The sequence below is a fragment of the Panthera onca genome, chromosome D4, assembly GCF_046562875.1.
Source record: "Panthera onca isolate mPanOnc1 chromosome D4, mPanOnc1 haplotype 2, whole genome shotgun sequence".
NCBI classification, from domain to species: Eukaryota; Metazoa; Chordata; class Mammalia; order Carnivora; family Felidae; genus Panthera; species Panthera onca.
The window spans coordinates 79,261,389-79,281,533 of NC_138351.1; the positions used below are offsets into that span (position 1 = coordinate 79,261,389).

The window sequence follows — 20,145 nt, forward strand, 5'->3', positions numbered from 1 at the left end:
ACCAGAAAAGAGGCCAGAGGAATTTAGAAAAAGGAGCATTGCCAAGGGGCTCAGAAGGCAGAGTTCAAATCCTTCTTCAGGCAGCAACTGTGGGTTAGTGGGCGTGCCTTTTCTCCCCACACCTGCTTCACAAGCTAAATCAAAGAGTGTGACAGCTGATGTATAAGGTTCCTTATTGTTTTAACACCCTGTGATGAGGCTTATGCTTCTCCCCCTAAGCCCACCTGTTGTCCCCCTTCAATTAGCTTCAGTTCATTCCGAATGAAAGAAGCTCTATGGGTAAGATAGCACTGTCGCCCCCGTGCAAGGAGTCGAAAGAACCACAAGGAATTAGGCATAAAGAGGGAAGAAATCATAACCCAAGAAATATCTTTATGTATGTCCATTTCCTCCCACAAGGAAAAATGGCAGTGTCGGTTGTACATTACATATATCTCTCTTTCTTTTTAGTGTTTAATCTTAGCACCTGCACAGCAGAGATCTTTGCAATTCATTGCATATGCTCTCCCCGTTCTCCCCCCACAATACAGCACCTGAGGCCTAAGAAGCAACCCCTCCAAGCTCCTCCAAAGGCTGAGACCCTTCTTCATGACAGAGTATAGAAATAACAAACATGCCCAACGGTTTTATACAGTTGCTAGAACGTTTTAGTTTCCAACGAATGCAGACTCTTCCTCCTTTTCTTTGAATTATGAATTACATTTTACAAATTGTTGTTTGTGTTGCTTTGCTTTGCTTTGTTCTGTTATGTGTGTACAACAAAAGGGAAAGCCCGTGGCAAGGAGTCCCCAGGTTAACAGAGTTTGGCCGTCATCTGGTCCGACTGTTTGAGGATCTCGGTGTTGTAGAGGTCCAAGGCGTGGTTCACCCTGATGATCTCGCTGTTGGTCAGTTTCAGGCGGTGCTTGAGCATACAGGAGAACAAGTCCAGCTGGGGTTTCCCCGGGGCCACAGGAGGGGCCAGGCGGTTAATTCGGTCCCGAATATCCAACAAGAGGAGCATCACGGACGAAGAAGAATAGAACTGGCCGCCTTGCGTGTAGGACTGGTTGACCTGTTGCACGGCGCTGCGAAGGAGGTCGGCGTTGAAGCGCAGGCTGTACCCGAACACCTGCACGTCGGAGATCTTGATGTAGAACTGCCTCTTGGAGGGATCGGACAGGTCCACCGGGCCCTGGCCGGTCTCATTCCGCAGTAGGGTAGGTAGCCGAGTCCGACTACGTAGGTAGATGTGGACCGTCTCGAAAAACGTTTTCCACCGATTGCCCAGCAAGAGAGTCCAGTTGTAGCACTGGCTGTTTTGGAGGCGAATCTTCTCCCAGCGCGGGTAGCCAAATTCCCCGAAGGGCATGTTCCAGCCCTCCGAGTGGCTCCCGCTGAAGGGGTTGACGTAGACAAAGAACATGGGGTCCAGGCTGCTGTTGCGCATCTGGCAGATGCGCATGGACATGCCGATCACCATGTGGATGAAGTCCATGCGGTTCTTGTTGCTCTTGAGCGTGAGGGACAGGCGCTTGCGCCACCGGGGATCGAAGAAGGTGTCGAGGCGGATCTCGTTGCTGATGAAGGTGGTGTGCACGTAGAGGCGCGAGTCCATCTTCTGCAGCAGGTACTTCAGCTCCAGGTCCTGGAAATCCAGGTCGGTCTCGAAGCTGATGAACTGCTCGCTGCGCTCCGAGTCCACGTTCTGCGGTTCGCAGCGGCCCCGGTACAGCTTGTAGCCCTTGTTGCAGGAGCCGCACAGGGAGATGTTGGCCAGGCTACACATGGCGCAGCTGTTGTTCCCTCCTATGATGCAGGGGATGGGGCGCTGGCACAGCGTGGTGCTACCGTGGCACACGCAGCTCCTCTGGCTCTCCAGGAAGGTTCCCCAAAACCCGTTCTCATTGCAGTAGAGGAGCGACTGGACCCTTGCAAGCCATTGCTGAATTGTCCTGGGGGGGGGGGGGGAAGGGGGGGAAGTGGGCGGAAGGAAAACGGAGATCGTTAGCCACCAGGGGGCGGGCTGGTCACGGTGACCCAACTGAGTAGGCAAAGTGCAGGTGCGCAAAAGATGAAGGGACGGGGTAGGACGGTTATGGTAGGAAGGGCTCTGAATATACACTGGAGTCCCTTGTGATGCCACCGACCCGCTGAATAACACTGCACCCCTCCAATGGTCAGTGTCCTCATCTGTGAGGTGAAGGGGCTGGAGTAAGTGTGCTTTGGGGTCCTTCCAGCTCCAGGATTCCACTGCCCTGTAGCCCCAAAGAAGTTTGACCCAAGAAACTAGTGTCTGAACTCCAACACCCCTGCCAGATGACCACAGATTTTAAAAATCAGCAAACAGGGGAGCACTTAAGAGGCCAGTACATTTCACCTGAATCTCCTGTTTCAACCTTCTTCCCAGATTCCTCCCAGGAAGTTACATAATGGCCAACGACTTCAACCAAAAACAAATTATATTTTATATTGTCCTAGAGATGGTCTGGTGTGTCCATCCTGGTGATCTTACGTGATCCTCACATGTAAGAAAGATGTTATTTGCCCCATTTTTTCCCCGAGCTCCAGATCCTCAAGTCAGTGGAACTCCCGTCACAACATGTACCTCTAGGTCCCCCTCCCCACAGCCCCTCGATGCTTTTGAAACGCTACCCACGCCCTGTCCCTGGGGTTCCGGCCACTGAAACATTCCGATGGAGACGGATACTAGATCAGATAGGAAGCAGGAGAAGAATGAGGAGAAATACGGAAGGCAGTCAGCTTGGTAGCCTCTCGTCTTTCCTCATTTCTGCACAAGTCACTTCCCGCTGTCTTCCGTGCAACGAATAATCCCTTACCTGTGCCTGGCACTTTTTACCCTGAACAGGGCACACTCACCCCCATTTTCTCACTTGAGCCTCACAACAACACCCTGAAAATAGCTTGGGATGTGAGGCCAGTTGGGAGATTGATGAAAATCCTGGCTCCTCCACTTTCCCGGTGCCGGGCAGTTTCCTCTACCTTCCTATTCGTCACCACCACACGAGGCTGTGCTGAGGATTACCTGAATTTTGATGTGAAGGCTTATCCCCAAACCTGCTAGGTATCGAGGACTCGATAAAAGTTAGTTCTTCTTATTCTTGCAAAGGGACTCTCGGCTCCATTTTAGACACACGCCAGAGAGAAGCTCAGCGGTCGAAATGATGGACTCAATGTCATACAGCGAGTGAGCGGAGAAGTCTCCTGGCTCATAGCTACTGGTTTTTAAAATATATGTCAAGCAAGAGTCAAGAAAGCCTTCCTTAAGGTTGCAGTGTGCTGTGGTCGTGCGGATGGTGACAATGACGGTGGTGGCAGTGGCTCATGCCCCCCATTTTAGGAAACCGGAAAGAGAAGCCCTCTTGCATCAGACTGCCTGTGCAAGGAAATGTCAGCAATCTATCAGCTGTCTCACTTCCACTGTGCCGCCGTGGTCGCTGAGCCCAAGAGCCACGAGGGAGAGAGTAGAACCCCATGTTGACAAAGCATGTGTGTTGGCCCAAGAGGAGCTGAGTTCCAAACTCAGTTCTGTAACCAGGAACAAGTCACTTTGTGTCTCTAAGCCCCAGTATCCATATCTAAAATGAGAATCATAAAGCCCATCTTAGGCAACGGGTGAGAGGATGGAGGGAGGTAATACAGTTAAAGCATTTATTAGCACAGAGCCTGGCATAGATCAATTATTGAAACAGGTAATAACAGTAAGCACTCTTCTCCCAGAGAATAAGCTATTCCTTTGAAGGTACTGAGACACTCTCAGGGATTTCACTATCTCTCTGGAGTCTGAGGGGAGCCATTTTGTTCTGTGGGACATTTGAAAATGGATAGTGTTGAAACGGCTTCCCAGAATGCTCTGCTTGAAGCAAGTTGCTTATCAGCCAAGAGAAAATGGAGGAATAATTAGTGCGCTCCTCAAAACCGCTCTGCCTTTTACATCCACAGAGCCACCCAGCCCCGGCAATAAAACCTCCCCGGCCACATTCAAAAGACCGTACTGGAGACCCCAGCTTCCCCTGTCAGTTTCCCCTCCAGGCTTGAGGGCTTGAGAGGGGAGATCCGTCCTTCCCTGAGCATCTCACCCCCGAGCTCGGCGCCCCAAAGGTTTGCGGGATGAATGTTCGCTGAATGACTGAACGCACAAAATCAGTATTTTTCTCGTATTCTCCATTAAAAAACCAAAAAGCAAACCCCAACTTCTCTTCTCCCCTCTGGACTGTGGTATTAGTTTCCGATCCCGTCCACCCACACAGCTCCAGCCCTCCCCAGTGTCTGCTTCACGAGACCAATCCTATTACAGCCTGGAGAACAGCAGCAGGCCCAGCCTTCAGGAAACGGAGCTGGAATGATAATGAGCTTTGCGGCTCCCACCTCCCAAACCAGAACATTGACTGAATATTGGCTATGAGTCATCTGATATTTTTGTGAGCTGCAGGGGCCCGCCACACGTCTCTGATTGCACGGTTCCATCTGACGAGAGCGTCATTCCAAAATGCCTCTTTCAAATGGCCCACACTTGCCCCTGTCACTCCCTCTCCAAGTGACAGGACAGTACCCCATTTAGAGCTCCTCTGTTCCCATCTGCAAGGCATTCTATAACCCCGCAGAGCGCCCCCTTTCTCGTGTCCCATCATTGGGACCCTTTGTCAGCCCCGCAGCCCTCACCCCTTGAATCAATGCCTCATTGTGGCTGAGCCCTCAGAATCCTCGGTGGGGGAAATAAAAAGATGAAAGTCCCTGGTGATGCTGCAAAGAGCGAAGGGGCTAGTGGCGAATTAGGATTCCAGCCCTGTCGAGCAGGAGGGATTGGGGACAGAGGCCCTCTGAGGCGCATCAGTGAGCTGCCTGGCACCTGCATCTCCTGACCTCAGAATAATCATGAGGTTGTGGGCCGTATCAAAGAAGGCATTAATGATACAGCCAGAGGACTTAAAGCGGGGCCGCGTGCGTGCGGGTGGGGGGCGGGGGGCAGGGAGCTCGAGGCCCAGGGCAGGAGGAAAGAGAACACGGAGGAGGGAGGTGGAGCACGGGGAAGGCTGGCAAGAGAAGAGCCGGTCTCCATGCTGGAGACCTTGGGGGAGACGGGGGAGGCCGACCTAGAGGAGAGGATGAGACAACGTGGGAGCAGGGCACTGGAGAGGGCCACCACGAGGGGACGGAATCAGAGAGGGGAGGACAGAAATGAAGCCGTTCGGCCAGGCCTTCATGCGTCAGCACCCAAAGGCTCAGGGAACGCGGACGCCGGATGGGCCTTCACAGGGCGATTCGGCCCTTTCTGGGAAGCGGAGGCTGGGTGTCGCAGACCGGACGCAATGTTACTGGTGACAACCCTGACTTCCCAGCTTGGCCAACTTTTCCTTTGCTTTCCAGGACCTCCTTCTGTGGGGAAGAGCAAAACCAGAACAACGAGCTCATTCCAGGGTTTCGTGTGTTTGTGCCGGATCCAAGCAGCTTCCCACAATGAGGACTCTGCCTCAGTCGAGGCCCATCTCCTACACCATCGGCAACCAGTGCTCTGGGCAGCGATGAGTGAGTGGTATTCAGAAATTTGGCAACGCTCCACTGCGCGTGGCACCCCGAACCAGCCACGGGGGTCGGCGGCTTACAACCATTGAGCACTCACTGTATACCAGGCACTGGGCTGCAGGCTCACACACGCCATCTGACTGAGTCACAGATGGAGACACTGAGCCCTGGAGGAGCGAGACGCCCGTCTGAGACCCAGAGCTACTCTGAGTTCACACTCCACGCTCTCTAACCCCAGAGGCACCACGCTTGGTGCTGCGTACTAGAATGTAACATTATGACGGTGAGGCAAGGAGAAGGAGGAAACAGGCCACGAGAAGAGAAATAGATTGAAATCATGGAAAAATACTGCAAGTTTGAGTGTGTGAAGGGCCTATTATCACATTCCCCGCTTCCTCTGGACCTGCCAGGATCCCTCTCCTCCATTCACAGATAATTGGAGCTCACCGACAAGTGCTCGGGGAAAGGCTGGGGACCAGGGGTAGGAGGGACTGTGATCTATAAATACCATTTCCCAGGCTAGCTGGTGACAGCCTGCCTCAACCCTGGCAACAGAGGAGTGGCTTAATAGGCCGGTTCCAGAGGGGAGGGTCTCACAAAGGGCTGACACAGCCCCACCGCAAGGCAGTCAGCGTGAGGCAACGGGGACCAAGTTTTAAAAGGCTTTTCTCTGTCCCTGGGGATCCAGAACATCTTCCACTTGCAGCCAAAGATGAACTCCAATACATCCAAATCAGCATCTTTCTGTTGGATGGGATTTCAATTCATCTGACCGGGAGAGGAGGGGTGCTGAGGGGAGGGAGGAGAGGAGGAAGGAGGTGAGGGCAGAAGCCTGCATTTTTATTTTTAAAGCCCGGAAACCTTGGCGCCTGATTGGTGGGCTCCCTCCGAGGGCCACGTGCAGCAGCTTGGACCACAGAAGCAGAAAACCTTCGAGAAGAAGACTGGGAAATGTTCAGCCCACCCCCCTCACGTGTACACCTGAACGCTGAGGCTTTGCTGCTTAGGTGAAGCGAAGGATCAGTGTCTCCTGAGTGCTTTCTACATTGTGGCTGTTATCCCTCTATCCTCGTGTCAACCCCCTGAGTTAGGACTCCTTTGTGATTTTTCCTTCTACTGAGAGGACACCGAAGGCCAGAGAGGGACGGTGACTTTCCCATGGTCGCACAGCATGGATGTAGCAGACCAGAGTTCAGGATTTCTGGATCCAAACCCGGTGTTCCCCTCCAGTCCCCGCTGTGCTTTCCTTACTCTTGACAACCCAGACCCGAGGAGAAGCTAGGCTCCAGGCCATGCTCCCCTGCAGGCCCCTGTCTTTGCCTCAGCCAGGATTTTCTGGCGACCTGACAGGTCTCCCAGTGACACAGCTGGAGTCGCTCGTCATTTGGAGGACAGAGGCTATGCCACCCAGGGCTTCCCATCACTGGCTTCAAAGACACACATCTCCCTTTCAGAACCACCCGGGTGGGGAGCCCAGGCTGGGATTCCTAATTCAAGCAAACTCCCCGCTGATTTTAATTGGAGGTTTTGCCTAAGACAGGAATGCGGTGCCAGGCCAGTGGCATTTTAGGGAAGATCACACAAACTGAGTGCCAAGGAGAGAGGGGGGGAGAAACAGATCTAGGCTAAAATAGAAAACTATAATCCATAATTCCCGTTTGCCTACCAGGAGTGTTTATTTAAAAGTGGAGAGGAAATGAAAAAAAATGAAATTGGAGCTCTGAATTATTCTTTTATTTATGCCCTGTGCTTCTTCCTTGGCATTTCTTTGACATTGTAATGGGTGTCTGAGTAATTCAGTGATACGCCACAAAATGTATACTCTGTAGACCGTATTCTAGACCGGGAAGGCAAAACAGTTGTTTCTAGGCTTCTGATGATGCACTGTTTTTGTTTTTTTGCCTTTTTTTTTTTTTTTCAGTTGTGCTGCACATGACCGTGCGTGTGTGCACTTGCGTGCGTGTGCCTGTTAAAGGCAACGTGCTGATAACAATGAATAGGTCAATGGTGTCAGAATGTTCAGGGCTCAAGTGAAGGAAGCCTTGGCCTCTGGATGTGCTAGTGTGAATCATAACTGGCCATCAGACCGACTCTGTGTGCCTCATTTCCCCCAGAAAAAGATTTAGCTTTTAATCCTTCATTCCCCTCTCTGACTTTCTGTCGTTGCCTTAAAAACCTGTGTTCCCTGCTTGTCTCGGTTTTTGAAATGACGTCAGAGCCTCATTGAATGGCTCACAGCAATAAGGAAGGAAAGACCAAAAGAAGAGTTTTGTAGTCCGTTGCCGCAGTGAAGATGCCTTCTAGTCTGGCATCGTGGAATAAGTGATCGGTCTTATTTGCAGAGGACAGAGGTAGAGGTTAGAAGGAGGAATGGGGAGAACAGCCATGTAGAAATCCACTAGAGTCTTTAAAATTAGGTTGTCAGGAGCTTAATTGGGGAGGATTATGAAACAATTTTTGCAATTACACAGATCTGTGTCTGGAAGGAGGTGACAGACAACATCAGCTGCATATTCAAACTCGGCATTTTGCTTTGGGGCATGGATGTGCTGGAGACAAGTGAAGGAGGGACCCGGGAGCCTCTTTGGGGGTGACGGAAAGGCTGAAGGCACAAGCAGTTCCCGGGGGCAGGGCTGCAAGAGCGGTTCATTGTTCCTGGCAGTAGCCAGGCACAGGAATGAGCGACTAAGACCCCAAGGCTAGAAAGTACAATCTTTTGTAATAATCGGGGCTAACGGGCTTCCGTACAGTCATGAAGTACACTAAGGATCATCTACGTCAACGAGGGGTGCAGGGGAGGGGAGTGATCACAGGTGCGCGAGCCGGCTGGTTAAAACACATCCTGGACCCTGTTCTACCACTATTTGCCCTTGGATACTTGACCTTGCTATGTGACCTTGGATAAGTCCCCTCACCTCGTGGATTCTCCGTTTCCTTGTCTGTCAAACGGGGAAGGTGACACGTACTGTGACTTCAGAACCAGGATCAGATACGCCTGGGAGGTTTGCAGTGAAAGGAAGTGATGACTAACCATTAGCCCTTATTGTTACTGAGGGCAAGAAACAACCGGCTGCGGTTTATAAATGCTCTGGGTAAAAATATCGCTCTCAGTTACTAGTTGATTGTAGCTTAGTACCCTAGTCTCTCTGGTTACTCACCCTCCACAGTCTTAATGAATGCTGTCACCATGATGTTTGAAGAGAGAGCAATACATTGGCTTTGGAGTCAGAAAAAGATTGGGTATTGAATCATAGCTCCGCTACTCATTATTTAACCTTCAGCTAATTGCTTGTCCTTCCAAAGCTTCCGTTTTCTCAGCTACAGAATGGAGTAATAACATAGTACGTTTGAGAACCAGGTAAGCTACTATATATAAAGCTTCCGACATATTGTAGGTGCACAGTGTCTCTCATGAAAACAAACTATTGTGTCCGTCTGGCTCACACAGAAAACGGTCCCTTTGAAGTAAGTAGTTACAGATTATAAACCCAGGGTCAGAATTCAATAAATGTCACTGGGTCAGCTGAATACTGATATAAAAACAGCAACAACAACAGAACATCTTCCTGACAATCTCTTACGTATCCGCAAACATAGAGAGATGAAGGACAGATCTAAAGGGGAAAAGTAAAATAATAGTAACAATACTACCAACATCAACAGAATGGCTTTTAGAAGAAGACATAGGGAAGCATTATTGTGATATTGGCGGAGACACAGATCGCTTAAAACAGCTCACCATAAAGGAAACAATGATTAATGGGGGGGCTATATTACCATCAAATATACCCATCAAAAGATATCATTCAAAGAATAAAAGGACAACCCTTAGTCAGAGAGTACATTTGCAATACCTCTAGCCAATCAAAGATTGCATTTATAATATACAGGTAACTCCTAGACTGGCCGGATGCTGGGCTAGTCTAAGGCACTTTATGCTGGTCTAGGGTCTGCCCTTCCTTCCTGGGTCTCTTTCAATCAGAGTAGATGCAATTATCACAATTTTTATTTTTCTGGACAATGCACCCACTGTATAATGAATGTGATTTGCCCAAGAAAGAAAGAAAGAGAGAGAAGAAAGAAAGAAAGAAAGAAGAAAAGAAAGAAATAGAGAGAGAGAAAGAAAGAAAGAAAGAAACTATATAGCAGTAAGAAGAAATCTGATAACCAATAGGGAAAATAAGACAAATGATAGGAACAGGCATTTCATAGTAAAGGATATTCCAAAGACCAATAAGTACACACAATTCCACTTCATTAGTCATCAGGACAATGCCAATTAAAACTACAATGAGAGGGGCGCCTGGGTGGCTCAGTCAGTTAAGCGTCTGACTTGGGCTCACGTCATGATCTCACGGTTTGTGAGTTGGAACCCCACATCGGGCTCTCCACTCTAGGCGCAGGAAAAAAAAAAAAAGCTGCAATGAAATACATACCCCTTCAGCCGGATGGCTAAAATCAAATAAAGAATACAAATAAAAAAGATGGGGACCACCAAGTCTGAGCAAAAGGATGTGCCCCAAGTGACACTCTCCGATGCTAGTGGCAGAAGAGAAAAGTGGTGCAGCGAATTTGAAAACCGGAAAGTACCTACTAAAGGTACATATTAGGTATGGAAAGGGGCAAAACCAAGCTGCGGTGAGTGAAGCGATGAGGAGTGGTTCCCCCAGAGAGCAGGCTGGCAGTGTCCAGGAGAGGACGCGGGCGGGTTCTGCAGTGTGGATAATGCCCTAATTGGTATCTGGGTGCTGCTGGGTACATGTGTGAACTCATCTTGTGACAAGTCATCTTGCTGTACATCTGTGATACCTTCTCTTTCTCCGTGTCTTCAATACCTCAGTAAAACATTTATTTCAAAAAAATTCCTTTAAAACATCCAGAATTATGCTATTAAGGCAGCTGTACTTTACATTTTTATTTCATTTTATTTAGAGAGACTCCTAATCAGGCTCCTCACTCAGGGTGCAGACCCACACGGGTCTCGATCTCACGAACCCTGAGGTCATGATCGCAGCTGAAATCAAGAGTCAGACGCTTAACCGACTGAGCCACCCAGGCGCCCCGAAAGCTCTCCTGTTTGGGTTTCTAATTTGAGCGTCACAACTTTTCTGTGTTGTGGGCTGGGTTCAAGAGGGCATCATGAATCTCACTTTCACGATAGGAAAAACCAGGCTCCGGGAGGAGACGTGACTTATTTTGCACGTCACCAGCGGGCTGTCACATTGCTGGGATTATAACTCACCCGTGTGTGAGCTTGCTGGCCAACTTGGAGGGCGGAGGTGGGGAGGTGGACTGGAATTGGCCCTGGAGGAGAAGAAAGAGCTATCCACGGATATTGTGAGAACTTCATTCTATTTCTGACTCGGTCCTCTGAGCCTCTAGATTCTATTCCGAACAGGAAGCCACTTGTGAGCCCCAGGGAAGAAAGAAACAAAACAAAACAACTAAACTAAAAACAACAGAAAGGGTCTGAAGATGCCTATTTTCTTGCCTTACGTCAGCGGAGTGAGTCAAACTGCCCTACTTGCTGCAAATTCAGAGTGACAAACAGGGATGAGATTGGAGAGACGCCCAGCAGTGCTGGTTACAAGGAACTCTCTACATCACTCCTGGCGAAACCCAGCTGCCTGCACACATCTCCACACCCCTCACCCACGCGGTACACCCCTGGCTTGCCGTGGGGTTCTGCCTCACTGGCTGCCTGCTTTTTTTTACCCCCATAAATAGAAAAGCAACGCCAAAGATATCCTTAGCTAAACATTTCGTCGCCCCATCGTTGGGACGGCACTTTGTACGCTTCTCTGACTGACAGTGAACTGCCCTGAGCCAGCCTGGGGTTATTTGTGGGTTTGCACCTCTTCTTTAATAGGACAATTCAATACGCACTCAGAATAGGTCTTTGTCACCAAATTGCTACCCTCCCCTCCCCCAGACACATACACATACACACAAAAATGAGTAGGTCAGGGACTATCCACATAGCAATTTGCTCCAGGGAGAGCTGTCTGTGGGTTTAGAGTGACAGATTTTCAGAATCCTGGGGCTGAATGATGCTTAGACAAGTCCTGGTCCATGGGAAGCAGAGTCCAGAGAGGTTATGTGACTTGTTTGAAGTCACACAAGTAGTACCTAGAAGCTCAGAGCCAGAATCATCCCCTTGAGGAAGAACCCCATACTCTGGCAGAAACGTATGCTGTTCACCTTCCCCCGACCTCTCCCAAATGTAGCCTTTTACCTGGGGTGACTACGCACTGGGGAAGAGGAAAAACTCACACTTTTCAAGGATTACTGGACACTAGATCTGAACTGATACCAATTCCCAAAGACAAAAATGTCACTGTGGTCCACCGGGCAGAATAAGTGTTTATGGAAGTCAGGTAATCAACAGAGTTTTAGCTTGGTCTTTCCTACAGTGGGTCCAGCGACGATTTCCTACAGTTATTTCCCCGATTCTAGAACACATACTTGGAATACTCGGTAACTGGCAGAGTCCTCTTCCCACGTCAAATACCCACACTATACATTTACCCAGCGAATAATGAAATCATATCATGGAACATTCTCTGCCTTTAACCAGCTTCCAAGAAAACAAAACAAAACAACAAAACAACAGCAAAAAAAAAAAAAAAAAAAAAAATGCACCTAAGTTGAAACACATAGCAAGGGGCGGAAACCTTAAGATAAACACACTAAACAACCATCTTGATTGACAAAGGTTCTAAAGGGCAATTTTGTATTACAGAATGCTTCTTCACAAGGTCTCTGAAGAGTGCACTCTTTCTAGACTAAAATATATTACACTGCAAAACTAAACAAAACCCACTATGCATGGCAGGTGGCTCACAGATCCACCTGTTTCAGAGACAGGAGATCTATGTTCCTTCCCTTGAATCTGGAGAGAGTCGAACACTTTTTTTGGACCAATACAAGAAGGCAGAAGCAATTCGCCCAGTGTATGGATTCTGATCTCAAGAGACTTGCAGCTTTGGGAAACTCCCTCTTGGAGCTCTGAGCTCTGAGACCACCTACAAGCAGTCTGACCACCTGACTGGAGTGGTCACATGGAGAAACGCTGGGCAGGGAGAGGTGTGCAGCTGAGCCCAGCCTCTGGCTGTGTCTTCCAAGGCACCAGACACACATGAGTGAAGCTTTCTTGGAACCTCCAGCCCAATCCAGCTGCCAGCTGAATACCAATTCAAGTGATTTCAAGTCAGCTCTACATGGAACAGAAGAATCACTCAGCCAATTCTGGCACAGATACCTGACCCATAGGTCCTGAGCATAATATGATGGTTGGTGCTTTAAAGTTTGGGTCAACCTGTTATATAGCAATAGATACTGACACTTCTATATACTGTGAGCCCCAAAGAGAACTCAGGATATCTCTTCCCTATTCCATTACTACCAACCTATGTTACTGTACGAGGCAGAATTCTAAACATGTCCCCTCGTCCCCCGAGATTCCCAGCAGTAATCCCTAGGATCTGTGAAAATGATAAAATATCTCTCCTGTGATTGTGGCCTGTTAACTTGGCACAGTTGACCTAAAAATACGCAGATTATCTAGGCGTGCCTAATGTAACCACACGTGCCCCTTTACAAGCAGAATATTTTCTCTGGCAGGATTCACTGCACCTTTGCTCCTTTGAAGGTGCAGGCGGTCGGCGTACAGGGACTGGAGAGTGGACTCCAGGAGCTAAGAGCAAACCCTGGCCAGCAACCATCAAGGGAATGGTGACCTCAGTGCTCCAACCACCATGAAGCGAATTCCGCCAACAACCTGAATGAGCTTAGAAGCGGGTTCTGCCCCAGAACCTCCACGTCTGTATTCCTGCCTGTGAAGCACAGGCAGAGATCCAGCTATCCCACGCCCAGACTCCTGACCCAAGGACACTGGGACACAGTAAACGTCTATTGCTTTAAGCCTCTGGTATGTGCTACCCAACAATACCAAACTAATACAACTACTCTGACCGAGACTTGGTTTCATTTTACTCTTTAATAAAATGACAGGAATAAATTAGTTGTTAGGGTCCCTGATGGCTATGCTATTTTATGCATTTCATAATTTTATGTCGTTTAACCTTCCTGAGCCTCTGATTCCTAAGGTAAAGTACGGGCGAGAGACTGGTCCTCTGCCAGTTTTATTTTATGGGCTGGATTTCAAGCTTTCTGTGAGGTCCCTCTTGTTTCGTCGACAGCTCCACTACTCCCCTTTGCATAGTTCTTACCACCTGGTAGGCACTCACTAAGTATCTGCTGAAGGAAGGAACGAACGGATGAGTACATGAAGATTCAGTGAAAATATTCATGTAAATATTCTTTGGCAAGAATAAAGGACAATGCCTATGTAGAATGGCAGCAGAAGGATATTATTTCATAATGCCAGGCCAGTCATTAATTTCTGTGAGCCTTAGTTTGCTTACCTGTAAGTGGGAGACTAATCATTGCTGTAGATCCCTGACAGGTTATTTATGTATAAAGATCAGATCAAATCATTGATGTGAAAGCCCTCTGCAAAGCAAAATAACCTGTACAGAAGGTATTTGTCTTAGCTTACTTTTAAAGGTTAGGAATGTCCCCGAGCCTAATGGGGTAAATTTATTCTCTAATTATACCAGGAACTGAATACGTTCCTGCTGTTACTTTGGCTGCTGCTGGTTAGGACTCATGCCACCTCTCAGCAGGACTGGTACCTGCTGGGATACAAAGCCATTAGCATCTGCCTAAGCAGAAGGTGTGAGAAACTCAACTCCAAGAAGACAAGCTTCAAGATGAGGATCTGTTGACAGGAAGGATACCTGTGGTACCACACCAAACAATCTGGGTCGCTGCCTCTTAATCTGGTGTAAGGCATTGATTTTGTAAGGTTGTGTATTAAGGGACCCCCTCTCTTGAGAAAGTTCAAGAAAAAGGGGTTCGATGGCCAAAGAAGTTTGAAAAATATATACATATGACCCCATCTCACTTTACTTTTCTTTCTAATTGAAATGTTTTTAAACTTTTTCAACCAAAGACATCACCTCCTTTCCCCCCACATCACAATATCCTATAGGATTCACTCAGGGGGATTCATTTTTGCTTCATTTCTACCAAGTGAGGTGATGGTGTACTTAGGCCATTGAGAGGAGTATTCTAATCCAAGGTTAGTGTGGTCCCCAGACCAACAACATCAGTATCATCTGCAACCCAGGAACCATCCCAGACCTGCTGAATCAGAAACCCTGGGGGTGGGGCCCAGAAACCCATGTTTGGAAAGCCCTCTAGGTGATCATGATGCCCACTCTAGTTTGAGAGCCACTGCTGTGATCCAGAGATCAGTGGTAAAGCTCATGACAACCCAGGGAAGAAATACTGAGTCTTTTTACACCCGGGAGAAAAATTCCATCGATTCTCTAGCTCATACTTCAAATGGCTAGCAGAGATTTACTAAACCATAGCATTTCTTCCAACTTTTTTTCCTCTCTACTCATCACCTAAATGGTAATACACAAATTCCATAGTTAGGTATTCAATTTCTCCAGAGTTTCATCTCAACATATGGGTCTCATCTTTTTTTTTTTTAATGTTTATTTTTGACAGAGAGAGAGACAGAGAGACACAGGATGAGCAGGGGACGGGCAGAGAGAGAGGGAGACACAGAATCTGAAGCAGACTCCAGGTTCCGAGCTGTCAGCACAGAGCCCGACGCGGGGCACAAACTCACAGACCGTGAGATCATGACCTGAGCCGAAGTTCGACGCTCAACCGACTGAGCCACCCAGGCGCCCCCATATGGGTCTAGTCTAATCTTATTCAATAACAATTAAGACCAATACACTAAGAGTTAATGTTAATTGATCACCTACTATATGCTAAGAACATTGCATATATTATCTTGGGTAATCTTTACAATAGCTCGGTGGGCGAAGTGCTGCTTTTGCCTTATTTTACAGATGATGGCACTTAAGACCAGAGACACTGAGCAAACAGCTCACCAGGATTTAACACCAGGCTGTCAGATTTAAAGCCTATGCACTCATGTCGATTTCTGCTCTCTCTCTGTTTTCTGACTTCCCACTTCTGGATGAAATTAATCTTACAATTAAGATTACATACGTTATTTTATTTGCTGCTTTCCAGAACAGAAAACCATTCTCTGCCCCGAATGCAAAGCATCATCATCCTGCATCGTCCTAAAACTCCCATCTCAAAAGCTCCCTCCCTCGCTTCAGTTTGGCAAGCGCTGACTGTGTAATTATGCACCAGGCACCTTTTCCATCACTGTGAGGCGGAGGGATCGACTTGTCCCTGCCTTCACGGAATCTGTGGTCAAGAAGGGTAAGTCTGGGATGAAATACACCATTGCGAATGTGCCGTGTGGGATGCAGTAAAGACATCCTGTAGGACAGCGCAAACTGGTCTAGTGAGTCAGGACATGCATCCTAAGAAGTGTGGTTTTGATCTGAAAAGCAAAGGACAGATAGAGTAATCCAGGCAAAGAGGCCAGGGGATTCTCCCGTCTTCTGCAACAGGAACGAATTTCTCTCCCTTCTTACCTCTACTGCTACTCAAATTCTGTTTTCACAAAGGGAACCATAACAGAATCTATTTCATAGGCCCGCTGTAAGGATTCGATGAGTAAATATACGGAAGGCACTTAAAACTGTGTCTGGTACATACGTTAACTGTTATGATCATTTTTTTCCTCACTATATGACCTTACACAAGTTGCCCCACTAACAGTGGAAAATTAGCTGGAAGAAGTGCTTCTGTCTCAGGACGAGCTCACGTAATTGGCCTCCGTGTGAGTGACTCACCTCACAATGACTCCCTCCCTTCCCTCAGACAAACGTGTGACACTCACGGCACACTGAATACTCACGACTCGCTGGTCTGTTCCCTCCAAGTAACACGCACGCTTGTTCCCACATCTGCTTCTGCCACTTGTATTTGCTATTATTATATCATGGAATTAAAAGTCAAATCAATTAAAATATGAGCTGTCTTTTTCTGTGGAACCTAATTTGCATGCTGTGAACGAAATTCTAGAAAGACGCTTGCTGGCCAAAAAATGTCATCGATTTAACTAAAGGGGGAAGTACCTGAAAATGATTGGGACATGAAAATCTACCACTGTTTAGATTGTCTTAACAGTCTTCGAGCTCTTCCTCACTTTGAATAAACCAGAGTTGGAAATGTTATGCAATTACGGGCCTGGTTTATGCAAGAAAGCCAGCAGAATGTCAAATCAAATATACCAACACCCTCAAAAAAGATTCTGGCCCTACTTCAAAAGGCTGGCCAAGGAATATGCATTTAGACATTTTAAGTTAAAATAAAATGTGTTTATATATGTGCAGCATGTATATGCCTTTTAAGAGTCTCCATTTTAACTTAACTTTTTCAATTGACTGACACACTATTGGTCTCTAATTTTGTCTGATGAGGAGCCTTGTGCTTTGACATCTTACTATATGCAAAAAGTGACATACGTGATCTTTTACTGATTTTCCAACATTAGGCATGATTTTTATCTCCACCATACCCATTAGACAAATGAAGTTCAGAAACCTTAATACTGTGCCAAGTTCACATTGTTAGTAAATGTACCTTCTTCTTGGCCTGTTACACTCCAGAGTCTGAAGTCTTAAGTACCTTTTTTTTTAAGCTTTTTAAAAATGTTTATTTACTTATTTTTGAGAGAGAGAGGCAGAGAGGGAGAGACTGAATCTCAAGCAGGCTCCACGCTGTCAGCACAGAGCCCAACATGGGACTCGGACCCACAAACTGTGACATCATGACCTGAGCCGAAATCAAGATTCAGACGGTTAACCAACTGAGCCACCCAGGCATCCCTGAAGTCGTAAGTATCTTAAATCCCATTGCCTGTTTACTATATTGTTACATGTGGTCGGGCTTATGCTTTGTCTTCTCCAGTGGAAACATTCATTTCTTGGGGGCAAAAACAGAGTCTCCATCAAATATCTAAGGTTTGCCACCCCTGTGTTCTTGATTATATTAGTATTGTATCTGCACTTTTTTTTTTTTGTAAGTTACGAAGAGTTTTCACATATATCCTATAAATTGCCTGGGACATCGACTCTATAGGGTAGCTATTCTTATTACCCTGACCATACAGATGAGGAAACAAAGGGCTTGGGTGGGTTTAGAGATTTTTGGAGGTCATGCATCTAATAAGTGGCAGAGCAGAGACTGTCAGTCTAATAAACTGAAATTGACTTCAGTTCAAATAAAATATAAGAAGTCCTATCCCTCTGCTCCACTGCAGGAGTCTATGGAGATTAAATCCAGAGGCAAGTAAGTATAGGGTTCAGAGAGAAGAATCAAAACCAGCATGGATACTGAGGGTCATCATAGTAGGGATAACAATTATCTTGGTGGCCAGAATCTTTCCATAGACACCAATTAAACACTATGTGGAGCAAGAAATATGTTAAAAGCTGACATGGGTTCAGAAGCCATGGCCCCAGGATTGGAGCCTGAGGTGGACGCCCCCAAGGGATTTTCATCTCAACAATGCATAATTACACGTTGCTTGGCGAAAACCCGGACTGCTGGGTCAAGGCCATGTGAATATGAGAAGTAAAAATAAACCAAAGTCATCGGAAAATGCCAATAATTGCACTGCCTGCCCTCGAGTTAAAGTGCCATGAATCTGCTTTGCCTTACAAGACTCTAACCTCCACAAAAATCAGGTGACAGCACATAGGAAAGAAACCCCAAATCGCACTGACGTGAAGGACCTACTCAGTGCTACGGGTTTTTCTTCATCCTGTTGAATTTCATAGACTCTGGGAAGTGTGTATTTTCATCCTCTTTCTGTTGCTTTTTTCTTTTTTTCTTCAATAGGGTACATTTCCCAACGTAACATATGTAACAAGAGATACTTTCAGGATTTGGATCCAGGTCAGTTGAAGACAATCTCCCATCTGCAGTTTCCATGTGACCATACTGTTTGGACTGTCACAGTCTGAGGGCCTCAGTTCTAATCACGGTCTATTCACAAATTCCCTGAGTGACCTCAGACAAGGCACTTAACCTCCTTCAGCCTCAGCTTTTTCACCTAGGAATGAGGAAGGTGACCTAACCACACACAGTTTATGCGAAGAAACCCTTAAATTATTTATATGGCAACGGGCACAATTGTAAAATACAACATCACCATGCCTTTGGGACCCCACTCCACGTAGAAAATAACTTATTTGTCCATTCATCGAACAAAGGTTTTTTTCAATAGCTACCATGTGCCAATGGCCACGCGAAGAAGTTATGATGTTTAAGTGGTCAAGAACATGGGTACAGGTATGCGCCTGGAACCCACAGTCTCACAAGAGAGCCATATAAACATAGAAACATATAAACAAAGGTATTATGGTAGCCTGAGGTTTGGGGTTTCATTTGGGAATTAAGGATGTTAGGAAAGCATATCAAATGGGTCCCAACACCCTTTCAACGCAAGGAGCACAGCCTTTGGAGCTGAGTTCTGAAGGACACACAGAAGCTACAGAAAGGGAGGGAAAAGGAAAAACACATTCCAGGTAGAGAGAACAGCCTATGTGAAGCCCTGTGGAGCAGAAGGAACCATGTACATGGGGCACCTGGGTGGCTCAGTCGGTTAAGCGTCCGACTTCGGCCCAGGTCATGATCTCGCGGTTCGTGAGTTCGAGCCCCACGTCGGGCTCTGTGCTGACAACTCAGCGCCTGGAGCCTGCTTCAGATTCTGTGTCTCCGCCTCTCTCTGCCCCTCCCCCACTTGCACTCTGTCTCTCTAAGAAATAAAATGAAAACATAAAAAAATTTAAAAAAAAAAAAGAAGGAAGCATGTACATCTCGTGAACTGAAACATTAGTGGGGCTGTAGCTGTGAGAGCCAAGAAGAGGCATGAAACACAGACGGGAGGTAGACAGTGGCCAGATCATGGCAGAACTATAGGTCAGCTTAAGATTTTACTCTTCCTGGGACCCCTGGGTGGCTCTGTCGGTTGAGCCTTGGACTTCTGCTCGGGTCACGATCTTGCGCTTCCCAAGTTTGAGCCCCACATCGCGCTCACTGCAACTCAGAGCCTGCTTGGGATTCTCTCTCCCTCTCTTGCTACCCCTCCCCCACTTGAACTCTCTCTTTCTCTCTCTCTCTCAAAAATAAATATTTAAAAACAAATTAAGGGGCGCTGAGGTGGCTCAGTCAGTGAAGCGTCTGACTTCGTCATGAACTCAGGGTTTGTGAGTTTGAGCCCCCTCTGGGCTCACTGCTGTCCGTGCAGAGCCTGCTTTGGATCCTCTGTGCCCCTCTCTCTCTCTCTTCCCTCCCCCTACTTGTGCTCTTTCTCTCTCAAAAATAAACATTAAAAAATTAAAAACGCATCTTAAAAACAAATTTAAAAAACCGATTTTGCCCTTCCTCCTAAGAGCAGTGATTCATCACCAAAGGCTTTAAGCAGAGATGCGACAAGACCGAATTTGCTTCTTAAGTAATAACTCTGACTTCCTCGTGCAACATAGATTGAAAAGTGGTTACAGTAGATTCTGGGAGATATAGTTAAAAGGCCACTGTAATTTGGGGCCAAAGATCTTAGTCTGAAGTACAAGCTACTCATTAAAATGGACTAAGATTCAATTACTG

The 20,145-nt window shown here is 47.2% G+C and overlaps 1 protein-coding gene across 1 annotated transcript in view; it reads right to left on the reverse strand.

Moving 5' to 3' along the window:
- Positions 1-354: 354 nt before the first annotated feature.
- BRINP1 (BMP/retinoic acid inducible neural specific 1) overlaps positions 355-20,145 on the reverse strand; it is a 173,879-nt gene continuing 154,088 nt past the window's right edge. The window contains exon 8 of the mRNA XM_060608861.3: positions 355-1,934. Coding sequence (XP_060464844.1) covers positions 794-1,934 — 1,141 coding nt within the window. The 3' untranslated portion in view covers positions 355-793. The remainder of the gene's footprint in view (positions 1,935-20,145) is intronic.